Raw genomic sequence first — 23,839 nt, forward strand, 5'->3', positions numbered from 1 at the left:
AGAGGCTGACCCTTTTGTGCTTTTGCCGCCTTGGACAGATCAAGAGGCTGACCCTTTTGTGCTTTTGCCGCCTTGGACAGATCAAGAGGCTTTGTTGAATTTTCCGGGACACTTAAAATCCAGAATTTGCCTGGGATTATAGAGAAGAAGAAAGATCAAGAGGCTTTTTAAATGAGTTTTAGGTTTTTTAGTTTTTGGCTTTGGTAATTGTTGCGATTTTCCTCTCAGCTTTAGCTTCAAGTGTAGCAATATCCGATTGTTGTTTACACACATTAAGGAAAATGCACATAAAATACATTATGAATCCCTTCCGCTGATCACAACAAAAACCAAAAACCAAACTAATTGTGCAAGAATAAAATGAGACACAGACCTCTTGAGGCACAAGGACTTTCACACCCTTTTAACCTTGTCGCAAATCCTGGCGTGTTCTCGATATGGTCTTTGAGCCTCTTCCAGGTGTAGCCACTAAATATATGAAAGTTTCAAATTTACAGTTACTGATATTAACCAACTTTAAGGATTTGCTCCAAAGATGAGCCTCAACTATATAAACCAAAGGAAACAATATTCACCTGGCGATGATTTGTTTGCATACATTTTTGCTCTAAACCAAGTCTTGTTTGTGCCTCCAATCACAACTTGAACACCAATAGTTGGATGATACTTTTAGCAAGGTGTTTGCTTCTGTTCTGTGGCAGTGTTTGACTGGCAAGTTCTCTAGTTGGGCATATCACAAGCGCAAGAATTGGGGGTCGCTTATTATCCGGACAACTACTTCAACTGATGGAAGCTTTAAAAAATAAAAAATCAGCAGTAAGCACATATCCCAAATACAGGTTCAATCCATTACCAAATGGCCAACTTATGTCTCACCAAAAACGCTACAGTTTTCCCAGTTCCTGTTTTGGACATCTTTACCTGGAAAAAAATAGAGTTGCCAAAGAAGCCAAGGAGTGAAAAAGAAACGTATTAAAGTTCTCAAAAGAAATACAAGTCCTTGTATAATTGAGGTTCACAATCACAAAGTTTGTAAGCTTTTCTTTCTACTACTTGATTGCTAGGGTGAAACAGGTTGAGATCATATAAAAGCACCATGGTAGAATTCACAATTTCCTAAATTATGGTGTTGTTTTCTTTCTGATCCAATAAATACCATTAAAAACAAAATAAGATAACACATACCTTTGAGAATCACAGGAAGAGTAACTTCCTGCACAAAAAAAAGTCATTTGTTTCGTATCCAGCATCCTTGATTGCTTTTTAGCGACAAGGGAGACAAAATGCATACTGATCAAATCTGTTAAGAAAAACAAAACATTTTTACCATATACAGTAACTCTCAATAAAACGGAACCAAGTGATCAGAATAAAATTAAGTAATGATCACGTCTGCAGCAACCTAATTCTGTATTCTCGATAATTCAACAGCAACACAGACAGAAGAAACTAGATTTGCAAGAACGTTACCTTTGTCTTAGTCAAACTAGATCCGCTTCTGTAACATTATCCTTATCAAAACCAAAAGCAGAAACCGCTTTCTTCTTAAGAATCTACTCTCCTCTTCCTCATCTTCTTCACTACACTAAGCAAATCCCCAATACCTCCCCCATTGCTAAACTCTTTCACATCATCATCACTGCTTTCGTCCTCAAGAAGACGATCACCCCGCTTGCCTAAACCCTTGTAGTCTTCTCTACTTCTATCTTCTTCCATGTTTCAGTAGTAGCATATTGTTCCATGGAGCTAAGTGGAAGAAACAGGTGTTTCTTCTCTCCTAAAAATTATCTCTTCCCTCCCACGAAAAGACACTTCACTACTCTCTTACCCTGAATCCGACCATTCAATCCACTTCCACATCATACCACTTATTATCCCTAAAGGAATTAACTTGGTCGCGAATTCCCCTTCTGTCTTCGGTTTCTTGCTCTGCTACGTTTTGACCCGAGTCGTCATCGTCACTAGCGACAAGTCCACGCGACGATCCGGTTCTAAAACCACTTACCCAATCACTGAGCTCTTCTTCGTCTTCGATCAAGCTCTCTGACAAACGAAATTTCTCCTCCATCTCGAATTCGGGTTGGTCTCTCTGTTCGGACGGGTTGAGAAGTTGATGCAGAGACCCGAATTCAACGTAATTTAATCTAAGATGAAAAATATCAAAGTGGCGGAGCTAAAGATAGAGTTCAAATTCCGTCTCCGTTGAACCCTTCTTCTACGCGGATTATCTGCCATGTATGTAATAAGCAGTTTCTCGCAGTACACTTTGTCCTCGATGCAACTTCCGCTACTGTTCCCTCGCTTGTTACAAACATCTCACAGCGTCCAGTGTACTGAATCATTCATGTAAACGATGAGTTGAAGCAAGTTGTCATGAGATTTTGAAAAGGTTTCACGAAGAAGAAGAAGATGGGGGAATTGATAGCATCACGGATGACGACGATGAAGGTTCAGTCTTACCGGAGGAGATTATGAACGGAGATGAAGTGTCAGTCTTGATGATTTGAGCTTAGAAGAGAGAAAAAGGGTTCCAAAGAGCTTTAGCGTCTGGAGAATTAAGCAAAATGATCCAACCATGGGATCCTTGGTAGCTCGAACGATCTCTCTTAGACGCGGAGGTACACAACTCGTTCAGTGTGTTGAAGAAGAGGCCAGAGTTGTGAGTGAAATCCCACGAGGGCGCCTGATCTCACTCACTAAGCAAGCTTTGCTCAAAGAATCCAAATCTCCTCTCTTACCAATCAATCCATTTGATTTACATTGTATACAGTTATTGCTTTACTCTCCGAGTATCTACAATGGAGAGTGGCAATCCGATTCGTTAGGTTCATCTACAATGGTCTTGAGTGACTCATCTGTTTTGGGTCACAATGCACAACCTGAGACCATCAAGCAAGTGTTGTGCTTTTGCTTGGAACAGACTTGCTCTTCGGCTTATAAAAACCTTGGTGGCGGTCTCAAGTTCGGATTGCAGAGAGGAAAGTGTTCTTCTGTTTAATAGTTATCCTACATACCAGTTGCTATCCTACATACCAGTGGCCAGAGATGTGTTGGGTCAATGAGCAGAGAGTTCTGAAGTATGGCAAGCTCTGGAATCAATTCCGAAAAGGCGGTGGCGTGGTGATTGAGGAGATAGGATGAGAGTTCTGCTGTTTAATAGTTATAGCTTGGTAATGTAAGGTTTGTTAACAAATGAATGAATATCTTGTGGTGTTGCTCCTAATTGATTATGTAAGGTGTGTGTTAACAAACAACATATCTCTTCCTTTAGTTTCGCTTGGTAGCATATGAACCCCAAATATTCATCATCCTACCTGGAACATGATACCTTAGCCGAAAAAACCATGATCAAATTTGACAACTCTAATAAGGGCTTCCTTCTAGTTTACCACATCCAGTTAGGCATGAATTTGCCTCTGTAGACGCATTCGTTTAACCATGCCATGCCTTCCCCTCATACTGACGGCATCAAGCCCAACCGGCTCACTCCCATACTGATCATTTCCTAAGATATTTTAGGTCAGTAGTCAACTCACCATGGTTTTAAGTACAGTTTGCGTTATTGGTTCTCATACAAGTTACTATTACGCATTGCAAACAGATAGCTAGCACTTGGCGAAGTTTAATATAGATATAGATCCCACTCGTTTTAGTCCCTAGAGTTGTAGACATATAACATGATAAAAGTTACAAGGAAATAGCGATTAATAATTGATTGCAACAGACCAGATGCATACAGGAAGTGTCTGTCTACTTGGCTTGTCGTTCAGAAGCAATTTCAAGACACATGTGCTCTGGTTCCCCATCCATGGTTTTCCTTATGATAGCTCTGTGATCACCAGTGAAACCAATTGAAGGATCACCTCTATACTTATAACTTATGTAGAATATTGCGTTCTTTGCGTGGAGCTTCTCACGCGCCTCCGTTATGTAATCTTCTTTAGTTTCTACAACTAACTTGTTGATCTCCAAGGGAGGGGAAGCCTCCAATTCCTGGAGTCGTCACATTGGCAAGTGTAAGAGGAAACAGATGACAAATGAAGTAAAAAAAAAAAAAAAGGTTTATTTTTACGGACAGAGAATGAATGATTGCAAGCAAATTCAAAGGACTTACAGCCCTTGCGATGGAGAAGAATGCGATTTCAGTGAATAGATGCAGCCAGTCATTCTCATGGAGGTCTGCTTCTTGCACCTGTGATCGGTGATGCACAAACAAACAAAAACGCATTTACCTATAAAAGAAGATTAAACTCCAATCTGGACACATATATATCTTAATTACCACGTAATACTTTTTGCTGTCAGTGGCCAAGGCCTCATCAGACAACCATGTGGGCATTGGACGCTTGTAGAATGTATCCATTGCCTGATCCCGGTCCCAATATTCAGAAACACGCTTGTTACCTTTAAAAAGTGATCCTCTAGAAACTGTTAGTCCTCTAAAGAAAAGAAAGAAAGACAGTGATATAATTAAGAAGATGCGGTAAAGAAAATGTTACTTACATGCGGGTCTGCAGGCCAAGATCTGCCACGTATCTATAACATAATCTTTGGCAAATCTTCTATGTGCATTACTGAGCAAAGTATGAAAAGGGAAGACAGAATTGCAGGCCGGATCCATCGCGTGCAAAGTTAAGTAGACGTCGTAGTAAGAAGTGCACATAGAATTGTACTTTTCCCAGCGCACAAACTTTAAGTTTGTTCCCTGACAACCAAAAAATATGAACAAATTAGAGGAATCAAGGGCACAGTGTTCATGAGCAAGGAAGGATGTTCAGTCAGGAGATTGATTACAAGACATAAAATTAAAAGAGAGAGAATATTATACTGAGTTACCTTCTCAAAATTGTAGCAGTAGAGTCCAAGCCTAGCGTAAAGAGTGCAATCATAATCATAGAGCTGAGGGGCCGTAACGAGTCCATCCAAATCAAATCGAAAATCAAAACCCTAGGAAAATCAAAACCAATACCAAAACCCATCCAGGTAAAGAAAACAATCAAGAGATCAAACAAACAAACATGAGGGAAGACCTAAGAGATCAAACAAACAAACAAACAAACATGAGGGAAGAGGATTTACATACATATGCCAGTTGGCCGTTTCTCTTAAGCCCAGTCTTTGACTTTTTCCTTCTTCTCCTTGCCGTTGATGTTCTTGCGATTTCAAGCTTCCCGAATTCACATGCCGCTCCGACCTCCACCACCGCCTCCATATCTCTTTAGCCAAGCCCTCAGATGTCAGATCTATCTATCTCTCTTGCGTTTCTTCGTTTTATTCAAAACGAAAACAAAAGAATAGAAAAAACAGTTCAAGCCCACAAACCGTAACAAATATCAGCCAGCTGTCTGCGGCCCATATATATATAATCTTTTGAGAATTTGAGAGTTTACCACTTATCCGACCCAATTCTCTCGGTCAATAATCCAAATTAATGATAACAACTTATGAAATTGTATTAGCCCCGAGATTAATATCCGATATCCGCGGATATCCAATCCGAATCCGCTCTGAAAAAAACAGATATCTGGGCGAACGGATACGGATACGGATAGTAAAATAGCAAATAAAACGGATACGGATACGAATACGAATAGTGCTAAATTTTAAAAACGAATAACAAATATCCGCTTTTTTCAAACATCCTTTATTATATACAGATACAAATACAAATAATGCTAAATTTTTAAACAGATATTTGTTTTTCACGGATATCCGGTATTTAGATACGAATATACGGTATTTTTTTCCAAAATACGCTGTATTTTAGTTTAAAATACATAATTTTTTTATTTTAATTTTTTGCGGATAGTCGAAATTTTAACGGATATCCGAAATCTTCGGATACGAATACGGATAATACGGATACGGATACGGATACGGATACGGATACGGATACGGATACGGATATCCAAAAAAAGCGGATATCCGCTCCGTTAACAGGGCTAAATTGTATACTGTATTAGAGAAAAAAAAAGCCTTAAAATAGTTCATTTATCTTTTTATTTGAACGTTTTATAATTCATCTTTTTATTGAAATAAAAATACCTCGTTTAATTATTTTTGGTAATTATGGGGGAAAGCAAGGTTTAAATGATAAAAAGAGCATAAGAGTTCAATCTTATGATAGCTAAAGCTAGGAGCACCACAGACTGAGCTTCATAAGGCAATAAAGCGGGGGAATTTCAAAAACAGAACAAAAATATTTGCATCCATTAAACTCGATTGTTCAATTCCTAATCAGACTCAACCTAGCTCTACCATCTTAATCAAATAAGAATTATCTGCATTATTTCCTTGATCCGCTTCTATAAAAATTTATCTCTTTCCTCCCACGAAAAGACACTTCACTACTCTCTTTCCCTGAATCCGACCATTCAATCCACTTCCACACCATACCGCTTATTATCCCTAAAGGAATCAACTTGGTCGCGAATTCTCCTCCTGTCTTCGGTTTCTTGCTCTGCTACGTTTTGACCCGAGTCGTCATTGTCACTAGCGACAAGTCCACGCGACGATCCGGTTCTAAAACCACTTACCCAATCATTGAGCTCTTCTTCGTCTTCGATCAAGCTCTTTGACGAACGAAATTTCTCCTCCATCTCGAATCCTCCATCTCGAATTCGGGTTGGTCTCTCTGTTCGGACGGGTTGAGAAGTTGATGCAGAGACCCGAATTCAACGTAATTTAATCTAAGATGAAAAATATCAAAGTGGCGGAGCTAAAGAGGACCCGGAAGAGAGTGAGTGAAGAAGAGTGGTATTCAGAGTCCAGAGAGGGAACTTTAAACAAAGTGTTTGGGAGTTTCAGTTAATAAAAACGGCAGGTAGTTCTTTTGCTTTGAATTGTTGGAGGATAAAAAACTACACGTATTTATGTTTTGGAATGTGGAACGGCAGAATGTTTACTTCATAAATGCTTTGAGTTCTTGGACCATATTAGTGCATGATTTCTTTATTTATTTTTATATATAGGTGTATAAATATAGTTAGCAATTGTATTAGTTATTTTACTAGATGATTTATTATGACCTAACTGATTTATCATGTTTATATATCCACCTCACGTTCACTGAAATGCAACTCTTGTAAATTCACAACTTCAAATTTCAATATTGTAATAGCATTTGTTACTCAAACTATTTTTTTTTGGTTTTTCAAGATATTCAACCGCTTAAACACAACATAAGTATACTATGATAAAACATCATTAATATAAGACCAACAAACTCCACAACTAACATTATGTTCAACATATATTTATTAGAAACGGAATTAGTCTAAATCTAATGGAATTTTTGTTCTTAATATGGCAAGATCATATTTTTGTTCTTAATTAACTCTATCATCTTAGAAAACTGAACTCAAAAGTGCTAATGACAACATGGCTGAAAGAGATTTAATTTGTATTGCCCTGGCAATCAAAGAGATTACAAACAAGTACATGTAAAAGAAATGTAATACACATGTTGTTCTTGCCTTATGAAAACATGGTTCTATTAGCCATCTTTGGTATAAATTATTTATCGGTAGTTTAAAGTTTATTAAGATTTGTTATGTTGTTATGTTGATTATAATTACTGATTATAAAATATCTTGTTGTAAAGTTTTTAGAATCTATGCGTCAAAGGCGATGATGAAAAACATGTATGTAGATATTTCGTATCCGATTTACGTTTTATTCATTTTTAATATTTGTTTAATTCTTATTGTTGATCATAGGCTTCCTTAGGTTTTGAGGATAAGTTAAAGCAAAATGGCAGCAAAACTTATTTGGACTATTTAGCTGATTTGGATGATAACGCAATATGTCCATCAGTTCAAAAGTAATGATAGTTTGTAAAGTTTAATGTTTTATGGCAATAATATGTTCAATATATATTTCTATGGAGTTTAAAGCTTTGAATATTCTTTTTTATTTGAGATTAGACTTTGAGAAAAGTTGTTAGTTGCACAATTGGTGTACTCACCTATAAGAAAAATGGGCAAATGCTCAAAGCCACTAACCACAACACCGATTTTTAGGCCACAATCCCAAATATAAATTGTTCAAATTAGATTTATTTTAGTGACATTAATGAATTCATAATTCTAAGTATTTGTCAAATCTTTTTGAATTTAATATTAAATTATATATAAAAGAAAAATATTTTTTTTACATCAAAGTGCAGGTAAATGTTATTTTGACTGAAAAAAAAAAGGTTTGAAGTTCGATAATTTAACAATATTAAGGAAATGACAGTGGTTAATCCTCTTACCCTTTTTTTTTCAACCTTGACCGCAGAGCCAATCAGCCAAATTAGCTAAGAACCGACACCGTTTTGCTCTAAAAGTAAGCTTATTTCCAAACATTAGCGTTAATAGGCCCAATAAGATAACACACGAATAATAAAACAAACGGCGTCGTTTCATGAAACTCACTGCTTCTCAATCACAACGAAGATCTCATTTCACTTTCCCTTCTTCTTCTCCGGCGATTCTTCTCAGATCTGATCGATTTCTTCATCAGATGAATCCCTTAATCGAATCGAGTAATTGAATAAGCCGCGAATCACGATAAACCTTTCACAGATCGAATTCTGAATCGCGATCATGTCGTGCTTAGCGCTAGCTCTGCAACCAGCAAATGGATCCGACATTTTGCTCCAAACTCGAGAATGGTTTCCACCGGCACGAGCCCTAATCGCACTCTCTTATTTCCGCCAAATGCGTCAAGCATTAGCTTCCTCTAAGCAGCAGCATCAGCATCAGCAGCAGCCGAATCAGAAACATAGTCACGCTTCTTCTTCTTCTTCTTCTTCTTCCTCCGTTGCGGATCCCGACGATGCCGCGGCGGCGGAATTCGTAGGTGACGATCCGCTCGCCGCTTCTAACGGACAGGTGATTGTTGGTGTTGAGAGCAAGTATCGTGTGGTTTATAGATTAGTGAACTCGATCTATATCCTAGGTGTGACTGTCGCGGATCATGATAACTCTATCAATGTGTTTGAGTGTATTCATATTGTGAATCAAGCTGTTAGTGTTATTGTTACTGCTTGTCGTGGTGTTGAAGTGACTCCGGAGAAGCTTGGACGGAAGTATGCGGAGGTTTACATGGCGCTTGATATTGTTTTGCGTGGTGTTAGTAATATCCGTCTTGCGGCGATGCTTGGTGCTATGCACGGTGATGGTATTGCTAAGATGGTTCATTCGGCTCTTGATACTGAGAATAAGATCCGAGGAGCTGATAGTTGGATGGCTGTGGAATCTCACGCGGCTGAGCATCAAGCTGCTGTGCACGCATTCTCTAATGCGAGATTTGAGTTGCCTGCAGAGACTTTGGCTGCTGGAGACGAATCAGCGGCGAGCTTGGCACCTGTTGTGCAAGAATCAGAGCAGTTGAAGGAAGAACCGGAACCGGAGAATAAAGATCCTTTTGCGGCAAGTGAAACGATCAACAAGGAGAAAGAACTTGTGGGTGGCTTCAAGAAGACTAAGGATCCGTCCTCAACGGATTTGAGTTTGGCATTGGCTGGACTAGAAGTGACTACATTGCCTCCAGCTGAAGCAACACAGTCTACGCACATCAATGTGGAAGGATTTGAAGGGCAGTACGGTGGGATTGAGTTCAGTAACGAACAGGCTACGATTGAAGAAACTTTTGAATACATTAGTGATGCTTGGGGAGGTGGATTGGATCCTTCAGAGTTCATGGGAACAAGGAAGATTCAAAAGAAGGAAGGTCTCGGTGGGCTTGAGCTGTTGCACACTAGTGATCCNGTTCTCCAATGCGAGATTTGAGTTACCTGCGGAGACTTTGGCTGCTGGAGACGAATCAGCGGCGAGCTTGGCACCTGTTGTGCAAGAATCAGAGCAGTTGAAGGAAGAACCGGAACCGGAGAATAAAGATCCTTTTGCGGCAAGTGAAACGATCAACAAGGAGAAAGAACTTGTGGGTGGCTTCAAGAAGACTAAGGATCCGTCCTCAACGGATTTGAGTTTGGCATTGGCTGGACTAGAAGTGACTACATTGCCTCCAGCTGAAGCAACACAGTCTACGCACATCAATGTGGAAGGATTTGAAGGGCAGTACGGTGGGATTGAGTTCAGTAACGAACAGGCTACGATTGAAGAAACTTTTGAATACATTAGTGATGCTTGGGGAGGTGGATTGGATCCTTCAGAGTTCATGGGAACAAGGAAGATTCAAAAGAAGGAAGGTCTCGGTGGGCTTGAGCTGTTGCACACTAGTGATCCTAAGGCTGTGGAAGGCAAAGATGGAGGTAATCTCGATAACTTAGTTAAAAAGCCTGAGATGAAGGGTCCTGAAATGTATGTCTCTGAGGAAATTAGAACCGAGTTTAGAGAATCCTTGCTTGCTAGAGTAGGACTAATGGGTGTTATCTATCTGAAAACAATGCCACCCAAAGGCTCTGGTGAAGAGAAAGAAACCGAGTTCTCATTTCGTGTTGAAGGTACTACTGCAGTTAAGAGATTCGCTATGCAGAGTTCTCGAATCAGTAGCTTAGGGAACGGTTTGTTTCATGTGAGAACCGCTCCATCAGAAGAACCAATCCCTATCCTCAAGTATAGCTTGCAACCTAAACTAACCCCGTTGCCTCTTAGAGTCCGAATGGTGAAACGAGTCAGCGGGACTTTACTCTCACTAATGATACAATACGTCTCAAATCCGGATCTACCTGAGCCTCTGAAAAACGTGGACTTTATTCTGAAGCTCCCGGTTGATCCCACATTGCTTAAGGTCTCACCTAAAGCAATACTAAACAGAACCGATCGAGAACTGAAATGGCAAATCCCGGAGATTCCGCTAAAAGGAACTCCTGGGAGACTAAGAGCACGGATGCCTCTCGATTCAGAGAACGGCGAAGAAGAACCAGAGATCATCTGCTACGTGAAATTCTCGGTTCAGGGAAGTACGTCTTTGTCAGGTATCAGTCTACGTGCAGCGGCTGAGGGAAATACAGATTTCTACGAGGTAGATCACAGGTACGAAACCGGAGTCTATATGTGCAATTGATAAGTTTCTCTCTAAAAAGATTTACATTGTTTATAAATTTCTCTAATGTTTTTTTTGAGTTTGGCCTTTTGTTGGAAGTTAATCCCATTTTTTTTGTTTTTGTGTCATGTAAGGTTTTGTGTACTTTTGTGTATCTTGACATCTCTTCGTTGTTATGTTATCTGTTTTACCCGATTTGCTTTCACATTTCATTATTGAATTAAGGAAGACAATGTTTAAGTTCATCAATTATACTTCCCCAAATGTTGAAATCGAAAGATTCTTCCTTGATGTTCAATAGAAGTGTCAAAAATATTTGTGGTTTTTGTTGAAATACAAAAAACTAATTTATTATATAAAGATAAACACAAACAGATTTGAAATAGTTGAATATTACATTGTAAAGATATGATATGAATTACATGCAAAATACTTACATACTATTTTACTGATCAGAACATATACTATAGGTCGATAGTGTTCTGTGCATTTCTTTCTTTCTGAATTTGTAACGCACATTTTGTGTAAGCTTTTACAATACAGCATATACATTTTTATGTTAGTATATGAACAATTAAAAATAATGATCTAACACCATAACAGCCGAATTCAATCCACAGAACATGTCACTCTTATGTCAATTATCCACTATGACATTTCTTTATAAACTTATAATAATGTCATGTGGGTATTACAATCCGTCCTAACCACGGTTTACAATAATATAATGCTACTCATCATTTACATATTTGTGTCGTATTGTACGGTGACATGTCTAGTGGCCAAGTTTATTATAATAAAATTAGTTGATTAATAACACAAGCCGTGGGATCCTAAACACAAACCTCTAAAAAGATGATGAAAAGAAAGAGACTCTGATCAACTTCTTGGCCTACCAGATCCGTTAACTTTAAGTCTTTAACACTACACATTTGATTAATGAAAACATATAATTTGAGTGTTCATTGACATATAAGAATGTATGCTTAATATTATAATGCAAGGATGATTCTAAACCTCATACCTAATATATGACAGCTCTATTTATCACTACACTGAAAAGAACCAATTATTTTGTTTGGCTTTGCGAAAAAGTATCTATATTGTTATATTGTAGCATTCCCAATATTATTAATAAAATGGCGAGTACATGCTATACACGAAGGTCAGTTGGATCAAGATGTCTGAAAATGTTTTTTGTAGTATTCAATATCATCTTGATCCGAGACTCATGTGTCTTCAATAAGAATACAGAAAAACAATAGTAACCAGTGTACATTATTAGTAATTGAAAATTTTGGATATTTTTATTCTCAAGACTGGATAACTTATGTATTTAAATGTTAAGAAATTTTAATATTTTGTGAACCGGCCACATTCAGATATTAGAGTCTTTCAAACCTTAGACTAGACTTCCAAAATAATGGGTTAAATTAATAGACGACAAAAAAAAAAATTGATATTGACTGACGAATGGTTATAGTTTGACAAAATATTTGGTACAACTATTTTTATATAAACTACATACAATACATAGTGCTAATGGTACCCAATGAGATACAACACTTTTTGCATTTCCCATTCCCCACATACAAAATCCACATCAACCACTTGCCTTTTGAACCACATTTCTAACCTCTCCTTTTATAGTTTAAAACGTTTAAAAATTCTAACATATAGCGTTTGTGTTCTTTCACTTTCATGACTCTCATAGTTTCCTACTTTCATTTCATGTTTCATCTACCTAACATCAACAACCAAAAAAGAACGAACGAACGAGTGAACTCAGCAAACAAAGAGAGAAGAAAGAACACACAACTTTTGACCATTATGCTTCTACATTATATAAACTTTAAAAGAAACAATAACAACAAAAACACATATCAATCTTCTCTAGTCTTACATATGTTATCCTCAAGCTCAATCTCTTCTTCATCATGATCCTTCTCATCTCTACCATTCTGACTATCTATAGCCCTCTTCTCTTGCTCCTCAACAACTTCCAACTCCGTCAAATTCCCATTCCCACCCCTCAACTTCCCATCTTTCACATTTCTCTCCCCTCTACTCTTCAAATCCTCCAACAAATCCCTAATCGCCTTCTCCTTATCCCTCCTATTCTTAATCAAAGCCTCACTCACATCAGCAGGAGTCATCTCAGCCTTGTCCACAACTCTTTCCATCTCCTTCAACAAGTCCTCGCCTACATCCTCCTCCTCGTACCCCAAATAGTTCTTGAGCAAAATCTTCAACGACGGGAAGTTACAAAAACTCATGTAGATACGCATATCCATCCTCCCACTTCTAAGCAATGCAGGATCAAGCTTCTCTATATGATTCGTCGTAAACACAAAGATCCTCTCACTTCCACAACAAGACCAAAGCCCATCTGTAAAATTCAACAAACCTGACAAAGTTATAGTATTATTATTCCCATTACCACCTTCCTCCCCTGAACCACCCGACCCCGACCCGTTTCTTGTTTCCGCCTCGTAATAGCTCCTACTCAACGACGACACATTACTACTATTCTTCTTCCGGTTAGTCAAATTGATCGAACAATCAATATCTTCAATCACAATGATCGACTTAGAGCTCGTTTTCATCAGCAACTTCCTCAACTCCGAGTTACTATGAACCTCAGTGAGCTCAAGATCATAAATGTCGTAACCGAGATAATTAGCCATAGCTGCGATCATACTTGACTTACCGGTACCTGGTGGCCCATAAAGCAAGTAACCTCTCTTCCAAGCCCGACCAGTCTTCTGATAAAAGACTTGACCATTAGCAAAATCCTTAAGATCATCCATGATCTGTTGCTTCTTTAACGGATCCATAGCCAAAGTTTCGAAAGTACTCGGATGCTTAAAAGGAACAGACTCCCATGGATGACCTCTTGAATCAAGAGACCCACCTCTCGAGTTAGTGTAAAGCAACCGATCTTGATTCTTCCGACGAATCTCGTTAGCTCTCTCCATGATGTAATCAAGATAAGAGTTGAGTATCAAAGTTTTGTCCTTTTTCTTGATCCGTAGAGTGAAACCACGTTTCTCTTCAGGTAACGGTCTCCAAGCAAAAGTCTGAGTCTGACGCTGCGTGACGACGTGTTCCCATAGAACAGTAACGCCGTTGAAAGTGTCGACGATTGAGTCGTTGTTGGAGAGACCGAACGTGATGGAGGAAGAGTTAACGGCGCGGGTGAGGCTTAAACGGTTTCCGGCTATTGAAACGGAAGAGCTTAAGTAAAGCTGAACGGCGTTGTAAAGCTCGTTGGTGTTGACGCCGTCGATCTCTGTTATGTCGAAGTAGCAGTAAGAAGAGAAGAGGTGGAAGACTCTGTTGAAGAATTTGAGGAAAGCGAAACGTAGCTCCGGTGGGAATATTGAATGCATTAAGCTTTGACAAAAGGCGAAAACTCCGAGCAGTGAAGCTAATGATGTCCAATACTCTTTCATTTTTTTTTTTTTGGGTTTGTGAGATTTTGGGTTCAGAGCAAAACAGAGTTGAATGATAAAAACAGAGGAAAGGTGTGAACTTTACGGTTGAATTAAGGTGAGAGACAAAAGAGGATTATGGGTTTTCAGATATGAGGAGAGAAGAAGGAAAAAGGTGAAAGCTTTGAGAGATTCAAGAAGGAGAGGATGAAGAGATGGGTTTGGTTTCAATATATAAACTTTATCTAAGAGAAGAGAGAAGAAAAAAAGCCTGATGATGGTGAAAGAGGCAAGTAAGGAAGAGGTGGTGGGGGAGACATTAAAAGGGAAACAAGTGTAAAAAAGAGATGTGTTTGGAGTTTTTCTTTTAATATGAAATGATGAATTTAAGGTAATTAATTAGTAATGGATTTGAGTGATTTATCACGGTCAATATTTGTTTGGGAGTTTCCTTTTTGTTTTCTTTATTTTTTTCGTAAATAATTGGATTTAATGTCTAGAGTTTTCGTTAAAGACGTAACGTATTGGAGACTTTTTTTTTTTTAGTTTAATAACAAAATTTGCAACGGAATTTTTAGTGTTTGTAAAAAAATGTCATTATTTCATTAATTTTATGAGAGATGAAAGTGATTCACGTGATTAGAGTGTACGTATGAGATTGATTTAGGCACGAAACCTTTTTTTTTATAAAGACTTATGTTTACATTAGTGTTAATTGAATATAATAAACAAATAATTATGATATCCATTAAACTTCCAGGAGGTGTGAATATAAAGAAAGGTAAAGAACTGATGTTATGATGTGATAGAGAAGTTTAATCACAAAATTTTTAACGGATTTTTCTAGTGTTTGTTAAAAAAATGTCATTATTTCATTAATTTTTATGAGAGATGAAAGTGATTCACGTGATTAATAGAGTGTACGTATGAGATTGATTTAGGCACGAAACCTTTTTTTAAAAAGACTTTTTATGTTTAGTAATTACAATGTAGATTGAATCTAATAAACAAATTATGATATCCATGTAAACCAAAAGGAAAATATTATTATATTGAGCAGCCTAGCAGGTGTGAATATGAAAAGGTGAAGAATTGATGTGGTGATGATGTGATAGTTCACAAAAGTATATAAGGTTAAAAAGATTTTTGGGTTGTTGCAAAGTAAAAAGTTTCAGACAGGTACACAGCTAAAAAGTAAAATGCCTTGTGAAAAAAATCTACGTTCACGTTGACTTCATTCGAACTTTATGATTGATTTGTGAATATAAAAAAGATGATGAATGTAGTTGAACATATTAACAAAAACAATGCAGTTTTAAGTTTTAACTCAGAATAAAACAAGATTTTGAATCAATAAAAGAGGCAAACATTCCATGTGCTGCAAATAATTTTTTGGAATGGAAAACACATGACAGTTTGACAAATTCTTTGAGAACATTGTATGGGTTGGACTAATTATATATGCATTTGTCATTTGCAAATAATTCATTGGCACAAACAACTATTTTTTACAAGTTTACTACTAATTTTGGTATTTGGGACCCAAAAATGCCAAGTTAAATACGCCAAAGTATCTTCACATAATCAAAATAAACGTGACACTGAGGAAAACATGACCAAAAGAGTATATTACAAGACGAAAAAGTAAAATCATATGCATAGCACCAAGAATCACCTAAACTATTTGATTTACTACTATTTAAATCTATATGTACAACTAATGTTGTTTTGTCGTTTCTTATTGTTTTTATTTAACTACCTCTTAAATTTGTAACTAACTAAGCCAGAAAGGGCGAATCCGCAAATGTAATGAGCAAGCGTATTTATTAGCAATTCTTTTACTTCGATGCAGCTTTAACTTGTTACATTTTTAGAGTTTAAGATAAAGATATATGAAAAGTATGCATCAGTCTTTTGGTCAGAAAAAAACTGGAATTTATTTTTCGTCAACAAAAATATTGGTAGTTTAAGTTATGCAAACTTTAAAGTTATGAAGAGTAAACGAAAAATTATAAGGGTGTTGAATACTTGAGAACATTAAAGATTGGTCAAGATTTCTGACTTTAAAAATCTGTGGTTGTAAATTTTGACTTTCTTCTTCTTTTAAAAAGAAAAAAAACAATTTAATAGCAAATAATTCTATCAATACATTAACATTCCCCACATACAAAATCTTCATCTTTTTCTAACCTTTTTTTTCTTTAATCTCTTTCTCTCATTTTGACTTTTAGGTCTGTAAAAAGTACAACCTTGTGTTGTGTCAATTCTAGGGTTTAATTTATTGCGTAGGCTCCAAGATGAACTTAATCGGTTACGTATCTCGATCGTCTCGATCGTCTCTTGAGGTCTGTATCTCTCTCTCGTACGTTTGACTGATTAGGCTTATGTTTTTTGCAACCGGCGAGTAAAGAAATTTCGATGATTGTCCTTTTTTTAGATGTTTTGGGTGGATTCACTGCAAGCAAACCTTAAGTGGTCCTTGCGTCAGTTGCGTGTTCTTGTGATCAGATCGATAATCTTTGCACAACGTAGTTACAAGACCGAAACCAATTTAATTGCAGATAACTTTATCAGTACTAATCTAAAATACCCAACAATGATAATAATGTAAATCAGAGCAATGCATGTATACTCATAATACGAAGACGAGATATTACAAAAGTCTGGTGCATCAGTTACTTGCCAGTTGCCAGGACAAGAGTTTCACCCTTCTCTCATATGTGCTAAAGATAACATCTCTTATAAAAGCATTAATGACCTTGAGGATATATCAGATACTTCTACTTCGTAGTAAAAAAACGTAATTATAAACTGACTGATCCATAACTGTGAAAATTTCTTCTGTTTTGGATTTACACACAAAATTAACGGCTACTCACAGTGCAAACCCCTATTGCAAGCAATGATGATGACAAAATTACACCTAATGCATTAAATCTTGCTAGCTTAAGACGTTGTCGTACGTTTATACAGGTCGATCAAATCAAGAGAAACCATTGCCTCTAGAAACAAAAACAAGTTCCATCTCAAAAAAATCGGGTTTTGCTCACTCCCTTTTCTTTCACATCACAATTAAAAACAAATATTAATGCAAAAAGTGATTTCATAACCCTACAAACCCTTCCATTTGAGGGAGATATTTTAGCACTTTGGGAAAAAAAAATTGAATTGTTTAATTTGTGTTCGAAACTGATATATAAGAGAGAGCTCTCTCTTATTTTATGGTTTGAGGGCGAGGGCGAGACCAAGCCTCGGTGAAGAGGTCACAGCCTTTGAGTCATACTCAGCTGAGAAAGTTATGTGCGACTTCGGTCTCCATTCTCTCTGGACCACCATCCCTGCTTTCCCGCTGTCAGAAAACCTCGTCTTAACCACTGTGAATGGATCCAAAGAGTGAGAGCTTCCGACGGTGAAGCTGTTGTTATAATTGGTGAAGCGACGGATCAGTTCTGCGCCAAAGGATGTGGTTTGGTTCACCGTGTGGACGTAAGTAGCTCTCAGACTCTCCCCTTTATCCTCCCTACAATATTAACAGTCCCCATTAACCACAGCCAAAAGCAGATTGAAAAAATGAAGCATCGTGTTGTTTCTTACAGTATGAGTGCAGCAGAGACGTCTTGGTTGTTGAAACCGATCCCTGCATTGTACTTGGTTAGTGATGATGAAGCTGTGTCGAAACTGACTTCACCACCAAGATAAACATTCTTGCTTCCGATAGTTGCTGATAGATCTAGCAGAGGAGTTGGGTTGAGGCCAATGCTGGAATTAAGTGTAGCATGAGGGTGAACATATTGCACATCCAGCTGAAATAATAGCAAATAAACAGGTCAAGACTTGACACTACCATTAGACTGAGCCAATATAATAATAGTCGTGTCTCTTATAATAGGATATGCACTGACCTTGCCTGACTTGTGATCAGGTATTTTGAAGCTAATAACAGCTTTAGCAGATGGGATGAGATTTTTGACAGTTACTTTCGTAGACACCTGCATAAGATATATGTTCAGTAAATATATGGTTTAGGAGAGTTAAGGTGCAAAAACATGCATCACTAGAGAAATTTGCTTACACTAGAGTGGCTGTCGATTTTGAGATTAACAATGGTGTTTTGACCTTTATATAGTGTGCTTATATCCCCAAAAAAGAAATCATCCTTCTTCAAACCAGTAGCCACAAATTCCTGTTGGAAAGAAAAATATCAATATGCTACACAGGTTTAAAGCAATTTAAAAACACTAGTTTAAGGGGGAGGTAAACCAAACAGCCCTACTTAGATGACAACTAGAATCACAGCCACTATACACCAACTTACGATACATCAAACCAATGTTATGTACATTAACTGGATATATAGATATCAAAGAGCATGCTTCTACGTAATACTGCAACCATTTTGGATTAATAAAACCATGTAATGCAAGTATTCATAAGCAAATTCCCTGGTATCTTAAGCACAGTCTATATCGTGGCACAATAAACGTCAACGGTTCATATAAACAAATTATGTTTTCCATAAGATGGATTTACTCCATTCAAGTGAAAGTATATCCTACTTACCGTTCCTGAAGCACTCAGCATTGTCAAAGTAAACTTGTGGTCAAAAATGTAATCCTTGTTCAGGAGATCTGCAGGTTATTCAATAACTAACAGTCAATAAACAGGAACCACAAACACAGAAAAGCAAACAAGAAAGCAATGTCCAAGACTTGTTTAAGTTATACCTTTGGCTTTCTTGCCAATCTCTGCAAACGGAGCTGGACTGCTACTTCCCATCTTCGGATGTATAGAAAACAAAAAATGCCTACAAAGTAGTAAAGCAGACACATAAGATCCTCCGCACAGAGTTACCAAAGGCAAATCACCAAGTATTCAAAGATTCAGCAACCAATTAGGTATTAAAGTTCTTCTGTTGGAGAACCAATCCAAATCTTCAAATTCCTACAATTTACACAGGTCTCTTCTAATACCATTCCCCCCCCCCTCCCCCCACACAAATCTAGAGCCTCTAATTCAAACTATCTATGAAACAGATCGAGAGCAGAATCTATCTAGCATTCCCGTAACGCAATCACTCTCCGCATAAGAATCAAAAAAAAACCCGAGAAGAAAGAATCAAAAAAACTAACGAGAAGAAAGAATCAAAAAAACTAACGAGAAAGAGAGAGGAAAGATTCCTTACGATACGAAAATGGAAGATCGACGAATACAAACGGAATCGATTACAATCAAAAGTAGCTTCGTTCGATAAACCCTAGGAAAAAAAAAAAAAAACTACTTCCGTCGCCCGCCTTCGATGATAGAATCAGGCGACGGCGGCTGAGGAAGAAGAAGAAGAAGACAGTAAAAAACACTATTTAGCAGTAAAATTAAATTAAAAAGGAAAAAAAAAAGGCCTCGAGAAACTCAAAGGTGAAGAAGAAGAGAGGAGAAGGCCAACGCTCTCTCGATGAGAGCAATGATAATATATCACTTGACGTTCAGGTTCGTTAGGTCACGCTTCTGATAAAGGATTTTTGCTTATTCGTCTGTGATATAACCTATGTCACAGGCAAAGCTTGCATCTGATTCGTGAGGCCCATTCACTCCCCAGGCCGCCTTCGCTTCAGCTAATTGAAATAACGATTATACCCCTGATGTTGGTGCACATCACATGAGGACCGAATTTTGATTTTTTTTCCCTTAATTTTGCTAAAAGCAATAATAAAAATTAAGTTTAGAGTTTAAAAACAGAAAATATAATATGGACAATCCTTAATTAATTTACTACACACATCCGATCCGACCAAAAAAAATATTGATTATTAGAGAGAGAGTAATATAACGATCACAAAAATCAATTTTAGAGAAAACAACAGTGTTAAGTATAAAAATATGATAATCTGACAAAAACAAGAGTCTATCTACGGTATGTGGTATAATTTGGAAGGCTTGAGATTGCTAGTAACATTGAAATAGTTCAATGTACGTATCCACTTTTCTTGGTTCTTCAACAAATGAACGGCAATAGTATCAGGCCAAAGCTCATGCGTGCATCTAGTTGGTGGCTCGGGGAAATTATACATTGACCACTTAGCGTTAAACCGATTTTTTCCTCGTCTTCCTTCTCGAATCCAATCGCCAAAGACTTTGTCTTCAGGACCTTCTAAATGTTTCTTGGGAATTTCCGAGTCTTTGAGCCAAACCGCAATGTCCCATGACACTAAGTAACCCATTCCTGACATGTAGTGGACGAATGGGTCCATGCTTGGACATGGAATGACGTAGCCGTAGTAGAGATCTTCTCGAGGTAGTGGTCTTAGAGATGCAACGAGACTTTCTAGTCTTATGTATGTGTCGTCGTCGGCTTTCATTACGTAATGGTACGGTGGGTTTAGTGCATCGGTTTCGTTGAATAAGTCTGGTAAGCTTGAGAAGTATGTGTACGTTTTGCCTGTAGATATTTGGAAGAACTAAGTTAGTTAAAACTGAACTAAAGACTAAATCTAGAGGAAAGAAGAAAAATTCAATTCGACTTTTCTGTTTTTCTAAGAATTTTCTACATATAAAAAATAGATAGACGGGAACATAAAGTGACATAATCAAACCAAACATTTAGCAAGTTTAATTCTGTATGATTATACCAAATCAAACCAAGCATGTAAATACCGAACCAAAATAAGAGTGGGTTTTGAGATAAACCAAATTACCTTTATTCATATTCTCATTGCAATTGAGTATGATGATATCATCAAAACGCATAATCTCCAAAGCAACAAGCACTTTCTGGTCTTCTTTAGTCAGGTTACAGAACACGAACTTCACATCAACCTTAACACCGTCCGGAACAACTTGTGTCCCGTAGATCATCCGGAGAAAATGCCTACGTGGGTACTGATCAGGAAGCGTAAGGATTCCAATAAGAATCCTAATCTCATCATCACCAGAAGAAGAAGACAACAACGATGAACCATTATTGTTATTCATCGGGACGTTCGACAAAGCACATCTTCCAAAACTCAATAAGCTGTCGAATCTGATCTCGTTGATGAAAGCTAATACACAAAGAGCTATGATGAAGAAGAAAGAAGGGATTATGAACTTTCTTCCTTCCGATCTTGGAGTATAATTTTTCATCTTTTTTCTTTTCTTTTCTTCAAATAGAGCTTTAGGAGATGTTAAAGAAACAGAGGAGGAAGATAAGAAACTAAATAAAAAAACGAAACTATTATACCTTAAATGAAACGCATTAGGATATTTTGTTTTTTGGGGTTATGGGGAATCAAAAAAGAGCTTTAGAGAAGCTTAAGGAACGTGAGGTTCAAAGTTGAGTTTGTAAACGAAGCAAGTGCAGTGCTTCAATATTTCACGCCATTCATCATGCTATTGTCTCTACTTATATTTATATATTTACTTTATTAGTTTACACTGTAGATAATGATTTTTTCTTTTCTTGAATTCTGAATCATCTTATTTATTTCCTACATTCGTTTAACAGATATAAGTCAAATGAGTTCAACTTGAATAAAGGTATATGGATATTTAGTTGGAAGCAAAAAAGTGGTGGATCTAAGCCTAATGTCTGGCCAGAAATGTTGAATATAAAAAAATAAATGCTTCTTTTGAGTTTTTTTTTTAAAATATATATACATATAGCTTGCAAAATTGAAAGTAGGGTGGTTTGGAGTCAAAATTAAATTTGGTAAAATAAAAATAAGGAACGTGGATGGGTTTCGAATTTCGTGACCCGCAACAGTCTCATCTTGCCACTTCTTAATTCAGCCGTTGACTTCTACTAGATCTTAGTACACGCTTTACCTTTTTCTTTTCTTTTTTCTTCACTACTTTTGCTTAGATAGTTAGATTTGTATGACTCATACTCCATCAAAAAATTTGTGTCTATTTTGTTATACGATTTGCAAAATGTTATTCATAAGAAACATTTGATCTAAATGCAAAAGTGTTTTTAGATTTACATTATTGACTTATTTGCAAAGTCAAAACAAGTACAATGGCCAATGATGCTTAATGCTTAGTTTTGGAGTTTTTTTGGGCCTAAAGTGTAGGTAAACATATCCAATTAGTAATAACGTCACAATATCCAAATTCAGCCCAATTAGGTCATATCCATTATAAGAAGAATGGAGGACCACGACTCAATTAGGAAAATTAAACCAAGAATATAATGATGATCGCAAGAAACTTTATTATGCTCATAATGATTGAAAACAAGACCATATAGTTCGATGGAACGAATCAAACAAAAGCTTTGAATACTCACTCAAACCGATGAAATGAAATTACATATTATCACATTTTCCTCTCATGAGCTCATTATACATTAATGAATTATAAAATGTAAATGAACAAATGTGACTCAGTAACAATGGGATAAGCCTACCACTACAAAAAGATATAGCAGGCCTCCCCCTGACCCAATGAAATTTATAGGATCTTATTTATTACAACAAACATGAACAAACGAATAAAAGTGAAAAGAAAATTTAAGGCGACCTGTAGTTGAAACTCTGATTATTACCCACACAATATTTAAGCTCCAAAGAGATTTGTCTCTCAATCTTAAGCTGCTTGTAGAAATTAGCTATGAACATCTCAGCTTTGCTGTCTATGTCTTCGTCCGAGGATGGATCGTAACTCCCGGTTCTATACAACGCTCCTCTTGAAGAGCCCGGTTCACTCTCTGTATATGCCGCTGGTAAACCGGGTCTCTCGTTGAAACTTAACCGAAGAGACGAGGAAGAAGAGGAAGAGCCAAGCATCGGTACGAGACTCCATAGGCTGTTTATCTTGAAACTTAACACGAACTTTACTTTATTCACGGCTTGCCTCAACCGGTCTAGTAGCGAACTGTCTTTGCTCTTTGCCATGTCAGCAATACAATACGTCAATACCTTCTCTCTCTCTCTCTCTTTTTCTCTGCGTTAGAAATGGATCTTTTGTGTGTGTGTGCGGTTTTTGAACTATGTTGGAATTGAAAAAAGTAAGGGTCTTATATAGACACGGGTAATGTCGGCTGCAGCCTCTTGTTCTACGCAAATTTTCAAAGAAAACTGTATAACACATAGTTTTTTAATTATTATAATGTATAGATTTTTTTTTTTGTGCAAACAAGAACTTTCATTAGTTAAAGCCTCAAGAGAGGGAAATTCAGACAATCAAAGGTTAAAACATAACAAGAGGGATAGAGATAATGGTTACATGAGTTTTCCAAAGGGGTACAGTTTGAAAAATCTTTTGAGACCATTGTGGAGTCGACCATGAAGAATAACTTCGCGACTTCCTTGATCAGCTTGTGATCATAATCGCTATGCGCAAAATATGCAACCAAGCTTTTAGAAGGGTGCTCCATGAGGGAGACAAGGATTTGGGTGTCAGCCAATATGATAAGGATCATAACCAAGAAACCAAGGATC

General features: G+C 37.2%; 6 protein-coding genes and 1 pseudogene across 7 annotated transcripts; 2 read left to right on the forward strand and 5 right to left on the reverse strand.

The window, feature by feature from the left end:
• LOC104728958 lies at positions 1,741–3,693 on the forward strand (annotated as a pseudogene).
• On the reverse strand, positions 3,607–5,296 carry LOC104726299 (UPF0725 protein At5g63820-like). Its single transcript, XM_010445129.2, has 6 exons — positions 5,084–5,296; positions 4,837–4,947; positions 4,504–4,705; positions 4,283–4,404; positions 4,115–4,192; positions 3,607–3,993 (listed from the first exon to the last, which is right to left on the reverse strand). Exons 1-6 carry the CDS (start codon positions 5,210–5,212, stop codon positions 3,751–3,753), a joined length of 885 nt encoding a protein of 294 aa, XP_010443431.1. The 5' UTR covers positions 5,213–5,296; the 3' UTR covers positions 3,607–3,750.
• Positions 8,401–11,249, forward strand: LOC104726301. 2 transcript variants are annotated; one of them, XM_010445131.2, is made up of 2 exons: positions 8,401–9,663; positions 10,142–11,249. In XM_010445131.2, the coding sequence occupies exons 1-2, from the start codon at positions 8,589–8,591 to the stop codon at positions 11,011–11,013; spliced, it is 1,947 nt and encodes a 648-aa protein (XP_010443433.1). In that variant the 5' UTR covers positions 8,401–8,588; the 3' UTR covers positions 11,014–11,249. The 2 variants fall into 2 exon arrangements, with proteins under 2 accessions (XP_010443433.1, XP_019088451.1); XM_019232906.1 differs by having other exon boundaries at positions 8,403–9,277; positions 9,756–11,249.
• LOC104726302 (AAA-ATPase At5g57480-like) lies at positions 12,644–14,743 on the reverse strand. Its single transcript, XM_010445132.2, has 2 exons — positions 12,896–14,743; positions 12,644–12,736 (listed from the first exon to the last, which is right to left on the reverse strand). Exons 1-2 carry the CDS (start codon positions 14,445–14,447, stop codon positions 12,729–12,731), a joined length of 1,560 nt encoding a protein of 519 aa, XP_010443434.1. The 5' UTR covers positions 14,448–14,743; the 3' UTR covers positions 12,644–12,728.
• LOC104726303 (mitochondrial outer membrane protein porin 4-like) lies at positions 17,430–19,943 on the reverse strand. Its single transcript, XM_010445133.2, has 7 exons — positions 19,609–19,943; positions 19,151–19,230; positions 18,987–19,054; positions 18,499–18,609; positions 18,329–18,415; positions 18,021–18,229; positions 17,430–17,946 (listed from the first exon to the last, which is right to left on the reverse strand). The coding sequence occupies exons 2-7, from the start codon at positions 19,200–19,202 to the stop codon at positions 17,646–17,648; spliced, it is 828 nt and encodes a 275-aa protein (XP_010443435.1). The 5' UTR covers positions 19,203–19,230; positions 19,609–19,943; the 3' UTR covers positions 17,430–17,645.
• Positions 20,252–21,847, reverse strand: LOC104726304 (hydroxyproline O-galactosyltransferase GALT5-like). Its single transcript, XM_010445134.1, has 2 exons — positions 21,116–21,847; positions 20,252–20,859 (listed from the first exon to the last, which is right to left on the reverse strand). The coding sequence occupies exons 1-2, from the start codon at positions 21,540–21,542 to the stop codon at positions 20,330–20,332; spliced, it is 957 nt and encodes a 318-aa protein (XP_010443436.1). The 5' UTR covers positions 21,543–21,847; the 3' UTR covers positions 20,252–20,329.
• LOC104726305 lies at positions 22,645–23,833 on the reverse strand. The gene has a single exon (XM_010445135.1). The coding sequence runs from the start codon at positions 23,291–23,293 to the stop codon at positions 22,910–22,912; it is 384 nt and encodes a 127-aa protein (XP_010443437.1). The 5' UTR covers positions 23,294–23,833; the 3' UTR covers positions 22,645–22,909.

Source organism: Camelina sativa, chromosome 11 (assembly GCF_000633955.1).
Source record: "Camelina sativa cultivar DH55 chromosome 11, Cs, whole genome shotgun sequence".
Classification (NCBI taxonomy): Eukaryota; Viridiplantae; Streptophyta; class Magnoliopsida; order Brassicales; family Brassicaceae; genus Camelina; species Camelina sativa.